This window comes from Gigantopelta aegis, chromosome 12 (assembly GCF_016097555.1).
Source record: "Gigantopelta aegis isolate Gae_Host chromosome 12, Gae_host_genome, whole genome shotgun sequence".
Classification (NCBI taxonomy): Eukaryota; Metazoa; Mollusca; class Gastropoda; order Neomphalida; family Peltospiridae; genus Gigantopelta; species Gigantopelta aegis.
The window spans coordinates 32,661,586-32,681,399 of NC_054710.1; the positions used below are offsets into that span (position 1 = coordinate 32,661,586).

Below are 19,814 nucleotides of genomic sequence, written 5' to 3' on the forward strand. Positions count from 1 at the left end.
GCGTCAACCATGACGCACACATATTTTATTTAGTAGCATTTTAGGTAAAGGTTGCGATAAATACGCAGGATTCCTTCGTCATATGAAACTCTGTTTCTCCTGCTCCACCCCCGCTCTTTACCTCAACCATATCTCGTGCTGTAACATCCTTCGTACCCGTCTTTCCCTCTGATACTGTTTCTGAAGGGCGAGATGAAGGAAGGAAGGAAATGGTTTATTTAACGACGCACTCAACACATTTTATTTGGGATCGATCCCTGTCTGTGGGCTATGTCTCGCTCCAGCCAGTGCACCACGACTGGTACCTCAAAGGCTGGGGTGTGTGCTACCCTGTCTATAGGATCGTGCATATAAAAGATCCCTTGCTGCTAATCGAAAAGAGTAAACCATGGAGTGGCAACAGCGGGTTTTCTCCCTCAATATCTGTGTGTGGTCCTAAAACATGTCAGAGGATGATTAATATATCAATGTAATCTAGTGGTGTCGTTAAACAAAACAAACAAACTAACAACCAAACGTGTTCTTGTTTTATTGTGTGTGTGTTGTTTTTGTTGGGTTTTTTTTTTTTTTTTTTTTTTTTGGGGGGGGGGGTGTTTGTTTTTGTTGTTTAGTGGGGTTTTTTGGTGGGGTTTTTTGGTGGGTTTTTATTTATTTATTTTTTTAGGGGGGGGGAGGGGGGAGACGGGTTCTTCTCCAACAGTTTTCTTCTTTTTTTCTATTTGTTTTTATCTATCTATTTCTATTTATTCACAAATTAATATTGATTATTTTATGCCAATTAATGTTTATTATAATATCAGTGTTATGATCAAAGTGTGTGGGTATGTGAATGTTTTATATGTACACATTAATGTTGATTATTTTCTATGTAAGAATTTACATGTTTTATTGTTTATACAAATTAATTTTGATTATTATATCAGTGAAATGAATCAAAGTGTATGCATGTGTGTATACGAGTGAATATACACTATTCGTCTTCCCGAATTGTTTCGCTTTTTTTTCTATTTATTTTTATCTATCTATTTCTATTTATTCACAAATTAATGTTGATTATTTTATGCAAATTAATGTTGATTATTATATCAGTGTTATGATCAAAGTGTGTGGGTATGCGTTTATACGAGTGAATGTTTTATATATACAAATTAATGTTGATTACTTTATATGTCAGAATTTACATGTTTTATTTATACAAATTAATGTTGACTGTTATAACAGTGTTATGATCAAAGTGTGTGTGTGTGTGTGTGTGTGTGTGTGTGTGTGTGTGTGTGTGTGTGTGTGTGTGTGTGCGTGTTCGTGTGTGATAGTTTAACTTATTGCACACCAGTTTAAGATATTGCTCATGTCATAACAATCACTCAGTATCTAACTAGTGTAATATTGGCGTGACGTGAGCGTGACGTAGTCACTTGCTGATCCAATGCGTAGAAAAATAACGTGTAGCAGGTCTCGACATCTGCTTACTTCTGCGTTGTGGCTTGTTTGCAGTTGGTGTGTAATGATCGACCGCGTAACTTGTAGACACCATGCAATTTGGTGAATTGTTTCTGTCAGAACACAATTTATTATCTATAGAATTCACAGATCTCGTCTTAAAATTCCACTGCTGTGTGACTAACTTAGAACAGTAATAAAGAAATACCAGACTTCGAGACGCCTATTAGTAATTACAAATAATAATAATAAAAAAAACCCCAAAAACCCCAACAACACCCAACACCCAAACACCTTCTATTTAACTATAGAAATAACAGGTATCACCTGTGTTAATCGTTTTGGAACCGGCCTCGGTTGCGCAGTGGTTACGCCATCGGACTACAGGCTGGTAGGTATAGGGTTCGGAGTTCCGACTAATAAAATATTTCTATGATTAACTTACATATTAAATATATTTTCTTGTTCAGAATGTCAGTGTTTGTATATTCAATGTGTTTCTGGTCGTCTTAATATTTGTAAGAATCCCAAAATGGATTTTGTCTTCAAATAATTTCGTACGTATGAAAAAAATAGTTTTTAGGAAATAAAATGAAATTTAACCTAGTACACATATTAGAACGATCAGAAACACGTTTAATATACAGCCACTACTATTTTATGCAGAAAATATATTTGTTATGTAATTAGTCGATAACATCTTAATAATTGCAGCAAACTCAGGAATGCCCCTTTAATTGGATATAAGCACGGACACAAGTTGAAATAAAATCTTTTTGGTAGTAACAATAAATACATTTTCAATCATGAAAGTACATTTCTTTCATATTATGATCTAGCAAAGTTTTCTTTTACAGTTGCTAACCTAGAAACACAATGTATTAACCCAGAAACACGCTGTGTACATTGCACTTGCTTCAAAACATAGGGTTTTTAAAAATATTTTGTTAAAGGGACATTTCCGAGTTTGCTACATTGTAAGATGTTTCCGACTAATAAAATATTTCTACGATTAAACTTATATTTCCTTATTTAGAATATACCGCCCTCAGTGGCGTCGTGGTTAGGCCATTGGTCTACAGGCTGGTAGGTACTGGGTTCGGATCCCAGTCGACGCATGGGATTTTTAATTCAGATACCGACTCCAAACCCTGAGTGAGTGCTCCGCAAGGCTCAATGGATAGGTGTGAACCACTTGCACCGACCAGTGATCCATAACTGGTTTAACAGAGGCCATGGTTTGTGCTATCCTGCCTGTGGAAAGCGCAAATAAAAGATCCCTTGCTGCTAATCGGAAAGAGTAGCCCATGTCGTGGCGACAGAGGGTTTCCTCTCAAAATCTGTGTGGTCCTTAACCATATGTCTGACGCCATATAACCGTAAATAAAATGTGTTGAGTGCGTCGTTAAATAAAACATTTTTTAAATTATTATTTAGAATACCAGTGTCTGTATATTCAATGTGTGTCTGACCGTCTTAATATTTGTAAAGAACCCAAACTGGATTTTGTCTTCAAATAATTTCGTGCAAACAAACAAACAAAAACAAAAAAACCCAAAAAACAACCCTAACATATTTTAGAAAATATAATGAAATTTAACCTAGTACAAATATTTAATAAATAATCCAAAATTATCCATTATGTCTTTCAATGAATGAAATCGGTATGGTTTTGAAATAAAGTGAATAATTTCATATCGATAACATCATGCCACTATTTGTGTACATTTGTAATCGTAATCGAAATCGTTTAATCACACCTTAAATTAAAACTCGAAAATGGAAAAGCTGTTCACGAAAGTACTCCATACACGAACACATACTCAAACAGGTACACTTATTTTCTATATCAACTCTTAGCGTACACGACGTTGTTGGCAAACCTGGTACTAGGATGTATGTATACAGGGACATTCCGGAGTTTGCTGCATTGTATGATGTTTCCGACTAATAAACTATTTCTACGATTAAACTTACATATTAAATATATTAACTTGTTTACAATATCAGTGTCTCTATATTAAATGTGTTTCTGGTCGTCTTAATATGTGTAAGAACCCCAAAGCGGAGTTTGTCTACACATAATTTACAAAAAGATATTTTACGAACTATAAGAAACACGTTTAATATACAGCTACTAATATTTTATGCAGAACATATATATTTGATATGTAATAAAAATCGTTAATAAGTCTCTGTTAGTGGATAACATCTTAAAAATTGCAGCAAACTCAGGAATGTCCCTTTATATTAAATGTGTTGACTGTTTTGGATTTCATGTACGCTTGCTTATTTGCTGTGGCAAGATTATTCGATTCGGTCTGTTTCACGAACGGCGAAGCAGTTACAATAGTATCTTGACATCCATGCTCGGGATGTGTGGAATCACTCATTCGAGTCGCTGTGTTGTTCCTCTTCATAAGATTGTTGTATGTCTCTCGACTCAATAGAATGTGCGTCCTTCGTCAATATCAGTCTCCTGTAGTTCGTCTCGGTCGTACACTTTGAAGTACATTAAAGCACACTTATAACGAACTTGCATAGAACGAACTGATCGTAAAGTTCCGTTTTATCTCGCAATACATTAAAGGGGCATTCCTGAGTTTGCTGCATTGTAATATGTTTCCGACTAATAAAATATTTCTACGATTAAACTTTAGAATTTCAGTGTCTGTATATTCAATGTGTTTCTGGTCGTCTTAACATTTGTAAGAAGCCCAAACTGGATTTTGTCTTCAAATAATTTCGTACGTATATAAAAAAATATATTTTAGGAAATAAAATGAAATTTAACTTAGTACAAATATTAGAATGGTCAGAAACACATTTAATATACAGCCACTAATATTTTATGCCGAAAAATATATTTGATATGTAATTACAATCCATAAGATGTCTCTGTTAGTCGATGATATGTTAAACATTGCAGCAAAATCAGGAATGTCTCTTTAATAACAAACGTGTGCAAATGTGTACAACGAACTACTCAATCTAATTAAAATTAGCTCCACTATTACATGTGGATCTAAAGACAGCCAGTTGGAGCTCATGTCCACCAATCAAAACCTTACTTGCAGAATCCTGCCAGTGATTTAAAAATAATTTGAAAACATTCCGAATTATCCTGAGGGTATATGACATGTTTCGTGTGAATTACGAATGCCTTAAAACATGTTTTATTTTATAAAATAAATAATTTGTAATGTAAAACTGAAGACTGATTTAGTTTTTTTTAATTTTATAAATAAATAAATAAATAATTTTTAATGTAAAATTGAAGACTGATAACCCACCCCGTACGTATTGGTATGGTTCGCTGTACTGCGGCCACTAAAATAGACTCGCCCAATATTTTTAAAATTTGTATGCTCCCAAATAACGTTATAAAAGGCGAAGTGTGATTGGTCAATATTTAAATTATTATTTACAGACGAAATGTTACCTGGACATTGGGGACTACGCAGTGTTGTTAGTTTTAAATCACTGGCAGGATTCTGCAAGTAAGGTTTTGATTGGTGGACATGAACTCCAACTGGCTGTCTTTAGATCCACATGTAATAGTGGAGCTAATTTTAATTAGATTGCGAACTACTGCTATAACGATCAAACAAACGGTTCGTTATAAGAGTACTTAGTTTAATCATGTTTCGATGCAAATCGGCATTTTAAAAAAAAGATGAGATTCAAACAGTCTGTGGGTTTCCTTGTTACAGACTGATCTGTTCACCAGCCTGATCTGATCACTCTGCATCGATACAGTCGTGTTTGAACACTGTCCGAGATTGCAATGTTTCCACGTAGAATGTTGTAAATCACTCCTATCAACGGATTAAACTGTTTGGGTGATGCGTGAATCAACAGAGTATGTCTCTGGGCGTTTAACATTTCCACACTAAACAAGAGACAGATAACTCACATTTTCGTTAATTAGCTCTGTCGTAATTTACAACGAATGCAGATTTTGTTAGTATGAAATAGCATGGTCCACCCAAACAATCTGGAAAGATCGACACCACGTGCTAGAACACGTTTGAGAGATATTAATGCAATTGTGATTTAGGTCACTGTGCACTGTGTGATAATATTCTCTCCTATTCGCCACGTGAATATGTCACAACGATCCAAGAATACTGTTTAGTCGTGTCAAAGGCAAATACACAAATGAATGAATGAACGAATGTTTAACGACACCCCAGCACGAAAAATACATCGGGTATTGGGAGTCAAACTATGGTAATTCAAAACATGAAGCAAACACACAAATGACCATTCTCGTACACAACATTACATTTTATATTAATCTTTAGGTAGATATACAGTATATAATTTTCCAGGTAGGATGCCCGTACGTATTCGTCCATAATCAGGATCACTATATGGTGCTACATCTACCAGGAAATTTCCAAATTTACGTGATTGTACATCATCTTGATACCACTCGGCAAAGTACTTAGATTGGCCTGGAAATATCTGAGATGCAAATATGTTATATTCATGCGCCGATCGCGCATTTGCCATTATCAGAAACAAATGTGTATTTAAACTCATGGTTCGAGTACAGTTTCCTTTAGTGTAAAGACTTTGTTTGTTGTAAACTAATACAGGTAATACCTAACTGATTGGACAGAGTAGAATAGAGTTTTAACATGACAAGACTGTCATATACTTCCATCATCAGATCGTCCACCATATGATACTGTGCCTCGTCTGCCCATGCGTACAGCGCTACCTGGGTATATACATACATACATACATACATATATACACACATACATACATACATACATACATACACACACACATACATATATACACATACACACACATACATACATACACACATACATACATACATACACACACATACATACATAGACACACATACATACATACATACATACATACACACACACATACATACATACAGACACACACATACACACACACCACACACACACACCACACCATACCACACACGCCACACCACACACACCACTACCACCACACACACCACACACACACCACACCATACCACACACACCACACCACACACACCACTACCACCACACACACCACACACACACACACACACACAAACACAACACCACGCACACACCACACATACATACTTACTACACCAAACACCACACCACACCACACACACAAAAACCACACCACACCACACACTCACACAACACACACACACACACACACACACACACACACACACACACACACACACACACCACACACACACACAAACACACACACACACACACACACACACACACACACACACACACACATAGATATATATACATACCCGGACCCTCAGTAAACTGGAATTCCCTCGAAACCGGTCGTTTTACACGGTCCCGTGATTTGCGTATCTTTTAACACTACAATTTACCCCTCCAAACCGGAACCCCTCTAAACTGCACCGGACGAAATTATCCGGCCCCAGTGTGTTCCTATAATGCACATTTTACCTCAGAAAAACGGACGGTCACACCGACGTCAATCAGTACTGCATTACTCTGAATACTCACTCATCCGATAACGTGATTACGTACGCAGAGCTAATTACACGTGCGCATGCTCCAGTGTCACTGTTGTGCAGTTGACAAATACCAAATAAGGGATTAATTAACAGCGTTGATGTTTAAATAACTGGAGAAAACGCATGTACTCCCTTTATTCTGAGCTCGATTGTTACAACACATCCTGGGCTCCCACAGCGCCTCCTAGTGATAGAGCGTATTTGGCATAATGCCAATATGAAGATTTGTGACATACATTCCCCCCCAAAAAAAATTGATCCATGATTATACATAATTATATTAGAACTGTTAAGTAATAATGATAATGTTTAAATTGTAGCACATAATGGACACAGATATTTAGAATTTGACTTTCGATTACATATGTAATGCCTAACACATCATGTATAGTTTGATCTAAATGTCTTTCCAGAATTCAGACGACAAAAAACAAACAAAAAACCCACCACCACCTCTGCACACTCAGTATTGTATAATAACTTACCTTTCATGTGTACAATAGTTTATAAATATACCTGTTTAACAAGTTATATGTATTTGATTACATACGTAAAGGGACATACCCTAGTTGTTAAACACTACAGCATATTGTTCACTATTAGAGCCGTTTATGGGTCTAGGTAAAAAATATGCCTCAGTGTTTAAAAACTAGGGTCTATACCTCAGTGTTTAAAAACTAGGGTCTATACCTCAGTGTTTAAAAACTAGGGTCTATACCTCAGTGTTTAAAAACTAGGGTCTATACCTCAGTGTTTAAAAACTAGGGTCTATACCTCAGTGTTTAAAAACTAGGGTCTGTCCCTCAGTGTTTAAAAAACTAGGGTCTATACCTCAGTGTTTAAAAACTAGGGTCTATACCTCAGTGTTTAAAACCTAGGGTCTATACCTCAGTGTCTAAAAACTAGGGTCTATACCTCAGTGTTTAAAAACTAGGGTCTATACCTCAGTGTTTAAAAACTAGGGTCTATACATCAGTGTTTAAAAACTAGGGTCTATACCTCAGTGTTTAAAAACTAGGGTCTGTCCCTGAGTGTTTAAAAACTAGGGTCTATACCTCAGTGTTTAAAGACTAGGGTCTATACCTCAGTGTTTAAAAACTAGGGTCTATACCTCAGTGTTTAAAACCTAGGGTCTATACCTCAGTGTTTAAAAACTAGGGTCTATACCCCAGTGTTTAAAAACTAGGGTCTATACCTCAGTGTTTAAAAACTAGGGTCTATACCCCAGTGTTTAAAAACTAGGGTCTATACCTCAGTGTTTAAAAACTAGGGTCTGTACCTCAGTGTTTAAAACCTAGGGTCTATACCTCAGTGTTTAAAAACTAGGGTCTGTCCCTCAGTGTTTAAAAACTAGGGTCTATACCTCAGTGTTTAAAAACTAGGGTCTATACCTCAGTGTTTAAAAACTAGGGTCTGTACCTCAGTGTTTAAAACCTAGGGTCTATACCTCAGTGTTTAAAAACTAGGGTCTGTCCCTCAGTGTTTAAAAACTAGGGTCTATACCTCAGTGTTTAAAAACTAGGGTCTGTCCCTCAGTGTTTAAAAACTAGGGTCTATACCTCAGTGTTTAAAAACTAGGGTCTGTCCCTCAGTGTTTAAAACCTAGGGTCTATACCTCAGTGTTTAAAAACTAGGGTCTATACCTCAGTGTTTAAAAACTAGGGTCTATACCTCAGTGTTTAAAAACTAGGGTCTATACCTCAGTGTTTAAAAACTAGGGTCTGTACCTCAGTGTTTAAAACCTAGGGTCTATACCTCAGTGTTTAAAAACTAGGGTCTATACCTCAGTGTTTAAAAAATAGGGTCTGTACCTCAGTGTTTAAAACCTAGGGTCTATACCTCAGTGTTTAAAAACTAGGGTCTATACCTCAGTGTTTAAAAACTAGGGTCTATACCTCAGTGTTTAAAAACTAGGGTCTGTACCTCAGTGTTTAAAAACTAGGGTCTATACCTCAGTGTTTAAAAACTAGGGTCTATACCTCAGTGTTTAAAAACTAGGGTCTATACCTCAGTGTTTAAAAACTAGGGTCTATACCTCAGTGTTTAAAACCTAGGGTCTATACCTCAGTGTTTAAAACCTAGGGTCTATACCTCAGTGTTTAAAAACTAGGGTCTATACCTCAGTGTTTAAAAACTAGGGTCTGTACCTCAGTGTTTAAAACCTAGGGTTTGTACCTCAGTGTTTAAAAACTAGGGTCTGTACCTCAGTGTCTATACCTCAGTGTTTAAAACCTAGGGTCTATACCTCAGTGTTTAAAAACTAGGGTCTATACCTCAGTGTTTAAAAACTAGGGTCTATACCTCAGTGTTTAAAAACTAGGGTCTGTACCTCAGTGTTTAAAAACTAGGGTCTATACCTCAGTGTTTAAAAACTAGGGTCTATACCTCAGTGTTTAAAAACTAGGGTCTATACCTCAGTGTTTAAAACTAGGGTCTATACCTCAGTGTTTAAAAACTAGGGTCTGTACCTCAGTGTTTAAAAACTAGGGTCTATACCTCAGTGTTTAAAAACTAGGGTCTATACCTCAGTGTTTAAAAACTAGGGTCTATACCTCAGTGTTTAAAAACTAGGGTCTGTCCCTCAGTGTTTAAAAACTAGGGTCTATACCTCAGTGTTTAAAGACTAGGGTCTATACCTCAGTGTTTAAAAACTAGGGTCTATACCTCAGTGTTTAAAGACTAGGGTCTATACCTCAGTGTTTAAAAACTAGGGTCTATACCTCAGTGTTTAAAAACTAGGGTCTATACCTCAGTGTTTAAAAACTAGGGTCTATACCTCAGTGTTTAAAAACTAGGGTCTATACCTCAGTGTTTAAAAACTAGGGTCTGTACCTCAGTGTTTAAAAACTAGGGTCTGTACCTCAGTGTTTAAAAACCAGGGTCTATACCTCAGTGTTTAAAAACTAGGGTCTATACCTCAGTGTTTAAAAACTAGGGTCTATACCTCAGTGTTTAAAAACTAGGGTCTGTCCCTTTAATAAGGTATACAATTAATACACATAACATATTTCAGACTTGACATATTTTTTACAATCAGGTCTGACGGACACAATATAGACCTTGGAGGAAGGGGGCATAAATATAAATAATGCAGTGCTGTACCAGGTCTATACTAAGTTGGGTGGCAGTATAAGAACAATAAGGACACAGTGATATAGCGTGTGTACACAATCATGAAAAACCCTTGAAAGATAACCGGCCTCGGTGGCGTCGTGGTTAGGCCATTGGTCTACAGGCTGGTAGGTACTGGGTTCGGATCCCAGTCGAGGCATGGGATTTTTAATTCAGATACCGACTCCAAACCTTGAGTCAGTGCACCGCAAGGCTCAATGGGTAGGTGTAAACCACTTGCACCGACCAGTGATCCATAACTGGTTCAACAAAGGCCATGGTTTGTGCTATCCTGCCTGTGGGAAGCGCAAATAAAAGATCCCTTGCTGCTAATCGGAAAGAATGGCCCATGTAGTGGCGACAGCGGGTTTCCTCTTAAAATATGTGTGGTCCATAACCATATGTCTGACGCCATATATCCGTAAATAAAATGTGTTGAGTGCGTCGTTAAATATAACCGTAAATAAAATGTGTTGAGTGCGTCGTTAAATAAAACATTTCTTTCTTTTTTTCCTTGAAATATAATTAAACAAACAAAAAACAACGTTTTCCTATTTTCCTAGGCATGCAACTGATCATCCCTCCCCTTTGCCCATCCTAGGTACAGGTTTGTAATGATGAAACACGTGGTTAAACTTCTCTATCATAGGCGGAGACGAGACGTAGCCCAGTGGTAAAACGCTGGCTTGATGCGCGGACGGTTTGGGGCCGATCCCCGTCAGTGGACCCATTGGGCTATTTCTCGCTCCAACCAGTGCACCACAACTGGTACATCAAAGGCCGTGGTATGTGCTATCCTGTTTATGGGATGGTGCCATACAAAAAGTCCCTTGCTGTTAATCGAAAAGGAAATGTTTTATTTAACGACGCACTCAACACATTGTATTTACAGTTATATGGCGTCAAACGTATGGTTACGGACCACACATATATTGACAGAGGAAACCCGCTGTCGCCACTTCATGGGCTACTCTTTTCGATTAGCAGAAAGGGATTTTTTATATGCACCATTCCACACAGGATAGTACATACCACTGCCTTTGTTACACCAGTTGGGGAGCACTGGCTGGAACGAGAAATAACCCAATGGGTCCACCGACGGGGATCGATCCCAGACCGACTGCGCATCAAGCGAACGCTTTACCACTGGACTACGTCCCGCCCCCCCGTCAACAATGGAAACTTGAAATAAATGAAAGAGTATATGCTGCAATTTAGCCAATATTTAGTTTTTAATATTCTGTATGTTTCACAAAACCTGCGTCACAACTGATGTAGTAGGACGTGTTTATATAAATACAGCGAATAAGATTCGATATAGTCCACTGACCACGATCTGTAGGCCGACTATTCGCGTTGCGCTAGTGAACTGAATTTAGTACACGTTGCTAAAATAAGGTTTGCAGACACGTGTGACGTCACGATGTACTTTTTATAAGTCGTGTTCTGTGCTGTATACTCTAGTCGGGCTGATTCGCAGGAGCAACACACACACACACAAGGCACGTGAGTTACACATTTACTTTCATACACATACTTAGGCCTATATTGATTGACAACGTGTTCCATACATACAAAATTACATTTCAAATGTGTTGTGTTCAACAAGATCCTTAAAGCACATAGATTTATTAATCATTGGTTATTGGATGTCTTTGGTATACCAGTCGTGATGCACTGGCTACATCAATAATGGACCCACCGACGGGGATCGATGCGCTTTATCACTGGCTACGTCCCGCACTTCCATACATAAATACATTGCAATGCATATACGTAAATGCACATTTAACTAATTAACATTAATGTTGTAAGTGAACAGGCCCGTAGCCAGCATGTGTAGTGTAGGAGGGTAGGGTGTTGGTGGGGGTCGACTAGAAATTTGCTGGCGCCTTCTGGATATGAAGATGCATGAGGGCATGAGCTTTGTATGGGGATCCAGGGGCATGCCTAAAATGTGTTTTCCTGGCATCTGTAACTTATAAATTGATCTTTTAAAGGAATGATTTTCGAATATTTTGTAGATTGTATTTTTGTTATTAAGGTTATTTATTTATTATTATTTTTAAAATAATGAAATTCTTGTACACAACAGGAGCTAACGGAATTGACCCGAACATAGGCGTACGGGTTCCCATTTTTGTAAGGGTGGGGGTGGGGGGTGGGGCAGGCTTATGTTTTGCCTGAATTAAACAAAAGCGCCCGGAATTGGATTACAACGTTTATTCATATTACCACTACTGGCAACGAATCGCCACGCATTTTTACGTGGGTTACAACTAATATTTTGAGTAGAATAATAAAAAATACAAGGTGAAAAGTGTTCAGGCTAGCTAATTTTCCCCCAATTTCTCTATTGTTTTTGCCCGAATTTGAGTATTTCCCCCCTGTCTCTTACGCTTATGGACCCGAGGTATATGTTAAATATGTTCGTCAGTTGTTATTATAACCTTAGTAAGAGAAAGGTTACGTGCACGATGATCAGTTCCTTTAATAATGAACATAGCCTACTTATGAAGAACGAAACACGTGACTTTAATAATGAACATGGCCTACTTATGAACAACGAAACACGTGACTTTCTTAAACATTGGGGCGGGACGTAGCTCAGTGGTACAGCGCTCATCCGTTTCACGATCAATCTAGGATCGATTCCTGTCGATGGGCCCATTGGGCTATTTGTCTTTCCAGCCAGTGTTCCACAACTGGCGTAACAGAGGCCGTGACATGTACTATCTTGTCTGTGGGATGCTAATTGATAAGAATAGCCCATGACATTGTCTGGTTGATCTGGGGATAATAAATAATTTTTAAAAGCCCATGAAGTTACGACAGGAGGTTTCCTATTTCAATGTCTGTGCGAAACGACCCTACATGGGGGCGAACCGACTCAGTTAACAGTACAAATGGATCCGGGTCGAAACGACGCGGACGATCTAGTAACAGGGGCGAAACGACCTGTTATCAGTCACACCAGATACTGTGCTACCCCTCCAGGGTGCTCCAAAACCACCGGCCTATATGCATATATCATAATAAATAGATGTATTATTGCATATATGATAGAACAATCTTATTTTTTTTAGAAACAAAATGACCAGACAGGCTGTTTTATTTTATGAAACACAAATTTATATATATATATATATATATATATTTTTTTTTTTTTTTTTTTTTTTTTTTTTTTTTAAGTGCGTAACTCTTGATCATACCCTACCCCATGACCTTGTTTTGTAACTACCCTCCAAACTTACCTGTATGATTTATTACTCAGTTTACTGAATACTGTTCATAATTGTTTTGGTGTCCAACTCAAGAGTATTGCCAGTCACCCAAAATAAAAACAAAGGAAACGTATTTATATGTTATTGCTATCAAAACACTGGCTCGCGACTGTTTCACAAGTGGAAAAAATGCTCATTCAGTTTCACGCCGGTTTTGAGAGACTTGTATTTCTGTGCAAGGGGCGGAGGGATGTATAATGTTGGCGTTTATATTATATCAATAGATATAGCAGATATGAATTATAATTTCCCTAATTAATATGTTTGAAAGATAATCTGTAAAGGCCATGGTTTGTGCTATCCTGCCTGTGGGAATCGCAAATAAAAGATCCCTTGCTGCCTGTCGTAAAAGAGTAGCCTATGTGGCTACAGCGGGTTTTCTCTAAAAAACAGTGTCAGAATGACCATATGTTTGACATCCAATAGCCGATGATAAGATAACAAATCAATGTGCTCTAGTGGCGTCGTTATATAAAACAAACTTTACTTTACTTACTCACATGCAACTTTGGTTAGAGGAGTACTAAATATCGAAGACAGGCAAATATTGTTTTATGGGAGAGTTGCAAAAGTTACAATCAGGTATTAAAAACAACAAACAAACGAACAAAAACAAAAAACCCGGGCGAAAAAACGGAAAACAAAAGTGGACCATAGCTTTTGCGGGATGGTTCGGACAAACCCCCCGTAAATGCGGGCCTGAGTGAATATAAAATTAAAACGATAATGACAAATTAAATATGTATACGATATATGAGCCTTACATGTCATTATAAACTTACTTAAGTTAGTATAATCGTGTTTAAAGGGTTTAGCATTTGTAAACATAATTTAACTTTACCTTGTATGGCAATCGCTTTTTGTGTGGTTATTTTGTTTATCAATACTCATTTTACTTACATGTTTCTTAATTCTGAAAGTTGTTACAATGTAGTAAAAAGTGCATTTCTGTCTGAATGATGATTTGACAAAAAGGAGCAATATACTTCTTCTCGTGCAATTTTGTGATTTTTTTATATCTTCCAGTTTCAATATTTAAACTATGTGAGCTTGTTCTTAGTTTTCTAATTGCATAACATTTGTTTATTGTGGGTAAAAATATATGTATGCAGCGCTTATAACCCACTCTGTGTATCTTTGTATGTGTGTAGGTATGTATAATTTTATAAATTGTAATACAGGGGTTTTTTAAATCATAAAATTTAACACATGGCCTCCGTGTCGCCCACTCATTCCCTCCTAGCTACGGCACTAGCTTGTAACAATATTATACTCTTCAAAAAAGTAGGGGAACCTTAATATCAACTATTAGACCGAACATACGTTTTGACCACAGACATCCTAGTAAAGCACGTTCAGGTATTTTTATCAACACACCGAAACACATTCTATAGTTTAAACATGCATCACGCAGTTGCCCCGTACACGTGCGTGGGGTGTCATTCTCGATTTTGACAATTTCCAGGAAGGATCATTAATCACTGTGGAACATTATTTCTGTCAGTCTGTTTCATTCTGTTGATCATACTGTTGTTATTGTTTTGTTTTTAGTCATTTGTATTGTTTGAATTTGCGATTTACTGATAAAAAACCCCGTCAACTTTCAAATTTCACTTCTGACCCCAATCGTCCTTCAAGATTTTTGGTGGTCATAAAACCAACTGTAATACTTAACTACCGTTTGTAATGTTTGCCCAATTAATTCACTATTATCATATAACCATTCCCCACAGCTAATATACCTTACACTTTTGGATGTTGTAAATTCTTATTACAGTTCCCCTACTTTTTTTTTAGGTGCCAGATTTATGTAAGATGTTTTCTTTTCAAATTATCTTTGATGGTATTGTTTAGTGTGTTATCAAATATAGTTTTGTTACAGTTGAGTTTAATATCTGTGTATGTTTGTAGCGTTAAAAGATTGCCATACAACGAATGTATGAGATAACTTGATTGGCCTAATATGTAAGTTAAGTCGGTAATATGCTAAGTTAAGTTTCGAAATATTTCTTAAATGAATCTGCATTTAATGGGTGGGAATTGGTGAACTGTAAATTGAAAATCTAGAGGGGATCCCCCAAATCTTGAAATCCTAGGTTTCTGTGCCAGAAATTTTTCTTAAAATAGAAACGCATGTTCCATGAGAGGAAAACAGCGACCTGAGGAAATTTCCACACCGATATATATATGATATACAATTGGGTCAAATCCCATAGGAAATAGCCAGAAGGAATTGGTTTAGTTCAACCTGTTCTGTAAAAAAGAGAATGTTAACCAGGGGTCACCCAAATACTCGTCCAATCATGACTAGGTTAGAAGCATCTGTTACATAGCATTTGTTTCTCATACCCACGAGGGGGTTGTGGATGGGGGGGAAAGACGATGATTACAAATGCAAGGAAACGCAATGTTTTAACAACTCCGTGGGTAGGAGTATGACCACTACACACTCGTCTCTCTCATTAACCACTAACGACTAACCCTCTGTCCTGGACAGACAGCCCGGGTAGCTGAGGTGTGTGCCCAGGACAGCGTGCTTGAACTGGATATAAACACTAAAATGAGTTGAAAGCAGTTCATACTACGAAAATACTTCTTATAAGTGGACTTTCTATGTGTTAGCCTTTTACAAGCATACATACATACATACATACATACATACATACATACATACATACATACATACATACATACATACATACATACATAGATAGATATATATATATATACAGTTGAATCCCGTTGTCGACCCATCGGGTAGTTAGACCGAGCCATTCGGTCAACATCGGACACTTCCGTAACATCAGTTGGAAAGTGGAATTAGATACAAATTGTGTAATGCGTGTAAATGCATTGAAATCAAATAAATAAATGGCAAATTCTTAATCTGTATTTACATGAATTTGTTACTAAACAATTTGAATATTTCAACAATAAAAAACGTAGCACTGTCCACTTCCAGAAATATAGTCATTTTCAAAGTAACGCTTTATGCTGATCAATCAATAAAATATTTACATGCTCCTATACCACGACGCTTTATGCTGAGGCCCGTTTGTGCACTAATTGTTTTATTGGTATCACGGTTCATCTAACAGTTGCTGTAATGCTAGCTATACTTGAAAGATCATTACCGACAGTTGCTTAACAACCAACATAACAAGTGTTGTGACGAAAGGATTGCATGGCTAGTGTTGCGATTCACCGATTCATCTATGTCTGCGTCGTTAAATAAAACATTTCTTTCTTTCTTTCTTTCTATAGTTCGTTCCGTCTAAATAATTAATTCGAAGGTTATAATAACCAACTGCGCAAGCGCAGCAATTGTTAGTCCTGTTTGGTGGTTTACCATAAGGCCAAATAAAAAAAAAGAGTTGGTGATAGTCCCTGCCCGTACCTGAAAAATACGCCCGCCCCTAAAATTATTTTATTTTTAATTTTGTTAAAAACTGTTAAAAATGCGTCGTGATAGCAGCAATTCAACTTCTGTAAGCAGGTTAAACCATCACCAGGTCCATCTGGCGGCCAGTGAAAGAGCAACAACATCCAGGCGCATGCGCTGTTGACTGCTACTCCTGGTCGCCAGAGTTTTATAAAGTTTTTCACAGAAGAAAAAAAACCCTATATATACACACACACACGTGTGGATGCGAAGCCACTGTAGAACAATACCACTACAATAAGCAGTCCTGTACAAGCTCTCATCCGATTCGACCGACATTCATTCATTCCTACTGATTTTCGTGCTTATATCCAATTAAGGTCCAAGCTCGCTATCTGGGCTGTCTGCCCAGGACAGTGGGTTAGTTGTTAGAGAGTGATCTGACAAAGGCAACCTGTTCTGGTGTATTTTGAAAAGACTGTTAACCAGGTAACACAAATACTCGTCCAGGCATGACTGTTTAGAAGCAGCCAGTCGCTTACATTGCATTTGTTTTTCATACCCACGAGGGGGGGGGGGGGGGGGGGGGGGGGGGGGGGGAAACGTAGCCCAGTGGCAAAGCGCTCGCTTGATGCGCGGTCGGTTTGGGATCGATCCCCGTCAGTGGGCCCATTAGGCTATTTCTCGCTCCAGCCAGTGCACCACGACTGGTACATCAAATGCCGTGGTATGTCCTATCCTGTCTATGGAATGGACCATATAAAACATTCCTGGCTGCTAATTGAAAAGAGTAGCTCATGAAGTGGTGACAGCGGATTTCCTCTCTCAATATCTGTCTTGGCAGCAGAAGACATAGGACATGCTCTATATTTTGACAGCGCCTGACTCAGCATCTGTGGCTCTGGGACGTGGGGAACGTAGCTCAGTGGTAAAGCACTCGCTCTGTCTAGAATCGATCCCCGCCGGTGGGCCGATCCCCGCCGGTGGGCCCATTGGGGGTATTCTAGTCCCAGCTAGTGCAGCACAATTGCTATATCAAAGGCCGTGGTATGTCCTATCCTGTCTATGGGATCAGTGTACAGTATGAAAGAGGTGCGTTTTTCGATGTTACGCGGCGAATAAGTTCATTTCTTAAATCAGACAGAACTTTCGTAAGTTTTAAAATTGTACAGCTGATGATTAGTTCGACTGAAGTGCTGACGGTCTGGAATCGATCCCCGTTAGTGGACCCATTTATCATCCCAGCCGGTGTACCACGACTGGTATATACACGGCCGTGGTATGGGATGGTACATATGAAGGATCCCTTGCTACTAATGTGCTCCGGTGGTGTCGTTAAACACTATAGTTGTCTTCAAACAAAGCAAAATTTAACTTTAAACATGATTTTCTTTTTAATAGACAATACCTAACCTACTGGAGGAAAACAGACCCCAGAAACAAGAAGAACAAAACACCGAGTAACCATGAGTACGTTCACAGATTACGACGAGGTGTCAAAGGGATACGACATCTGCAGACGAGCCACCAACATGGACCTCCTTGTTGGCATGGTGACGCATCTAACGAGAAAACCTTTGAAAGAGGTAAGGTGGACAGAAACAGAAGCTGCACTCGAGCGCAATAGTTGACTGATAGAGAGACAGAGAGAGACAGAGAGAGAGAGAGAGAGAGAGAGAGAGAGAGAGAGAGAGAGAGAGAGAGAGAGAGAGAGAGAGAGAGAGAGAGAGTAAAGAGTTGACTGACTATCTCTCTTGTAGCTGTCTGTGCTAGACGCTGGGTGTGGCACAGGGAACTACGCCCTGGGGCTGCTCGATGCCGGTGTCGGTCACGTGACGATGATGGACGGCTCGGATGGCATGCTTAGAGCAGCTCGCAAGAAGACGGTCAACTACCAAAACAACACCGACTATCGGCTAGGGAAATTGCCGCAACTGCCTTTTCCAGACAACAGCTTCGACGTCATCATGTTCAACCAGGTACAACACTGGGCACTGAGTATCATGGTGGGGTGGGTGGGGATGGAGGAAAGTTAAAAAGTGTGTTTTATATAACGACACCACTAGAGTATATATGATTATGTAATCATCGGCTATTGGATGTCAAGCATTTGGTATTTGTTATGTATTGTCTTAGATGGGAAACGCGAGCGCAAAAAGAAAAAAAATCCATAAATGAGCAAGGGATCTTTTATATGTACCATCCCACAGTTAAATGTTGTTTTGTTTCACGAAACCACTAGAGCAGATTGATTTATTAATATCATATTATAATTTTGACATACGGTTTTACAGAGGAAACCTGCGACATTTTGTTTTCCATTAGTAGCAGGGGATGTTTTATATGCACTATCCTACAGACAAGATGTCACATAGCAGTGTCTTTGTTATGCCAGTTGTGATGCACTGGCATGGAAAAGAAATAGCCCAAGGGGCCCACAGACTGATCGATCCTAGACCGACCGCGCATCAGGCGTACGTTTTAACACTGTGCTACGTCCCACCCTGGAATGGAGAAAAACAAAAACGTCGGCAAATTATTATAATGACGCAATACATTTGATTATTGTTCTGAAGGTGTGTACAAGGTACATGTTCACCGATAATACAGTGTGTTTTGTTTAACGAAACCACTAGAGCGCATTGACTAATTAAGGATGTCAAACATTTGGTAATGATGACACGTAGTATTCAGAGGAAACCAGCTACATTTGTTCCTAATGCAGCAAGTGATCTTTTGTATGCATTTTTCCACAGACAGGATGGCACATGCCACGATCTTTGATATACCAGTCGTGGTGCACTGGCTGGAACGATAAACGACCCGATGGGTCCACCGACGGGGATCGATCCTAGACCGACCGCGCATCAGGCGAGAACTTTTCCACTGGGTTACGTACCGCTCCAACAATAATACATTCAAAGTTTTAATTTTCTACTGTTTTATAGACTTGTGTTGTTGTAAAATCCAATAAGGCTGAACGACGAGCATTCTGAGAGTACTACTAAAGCAATACCGGACCCAACACATTTTCGTA

At 38.4% G+C, this 19,814-nt stretch overlaps 1 protein-coding gene across 2 annotated transcripts; it reads left to right on the plus strand.

The window, feature by feature from the left end:
• The first annotated feature begins 11,514 nt into the window (after window positions 1-11,514).
• LOC121385787 (demethylmenaquinone methyltransferase-like) lies at window positions 11,515-18,973 on the plus strand. Of its 2 annotated transcripts, none has more exons than XM_041516572.1 (3): window positions 11,515-11,613; window positions 18,179-18,363; window positions 18,538-18,972. In XM_041516572.1, exons 2-3 carry the CDS (start codon window positions 18,244-18,246, stop codon window positions 18,811-18,813), a joined length of 396 nt encoding a protein of 131 aa, XP_041372506.1. In that variant the 5' UTR covers window positions 11,515-11,613; window positions 18,179-18,243; the 3' UTR covers window positions 18,814-18,972. The 2 variants fall into 2 exon arrangements, with proteins under 2 accessions (XP_041372506.1, XP_041372507.1); XM_041516573.1 differs by having other exon boundaries at window positions 11,537-11,617; window positions 18,538-18,973.
• The last annotated feature ends 841 nt before the right edge of the window (window positions 18,974-19,814 follow it).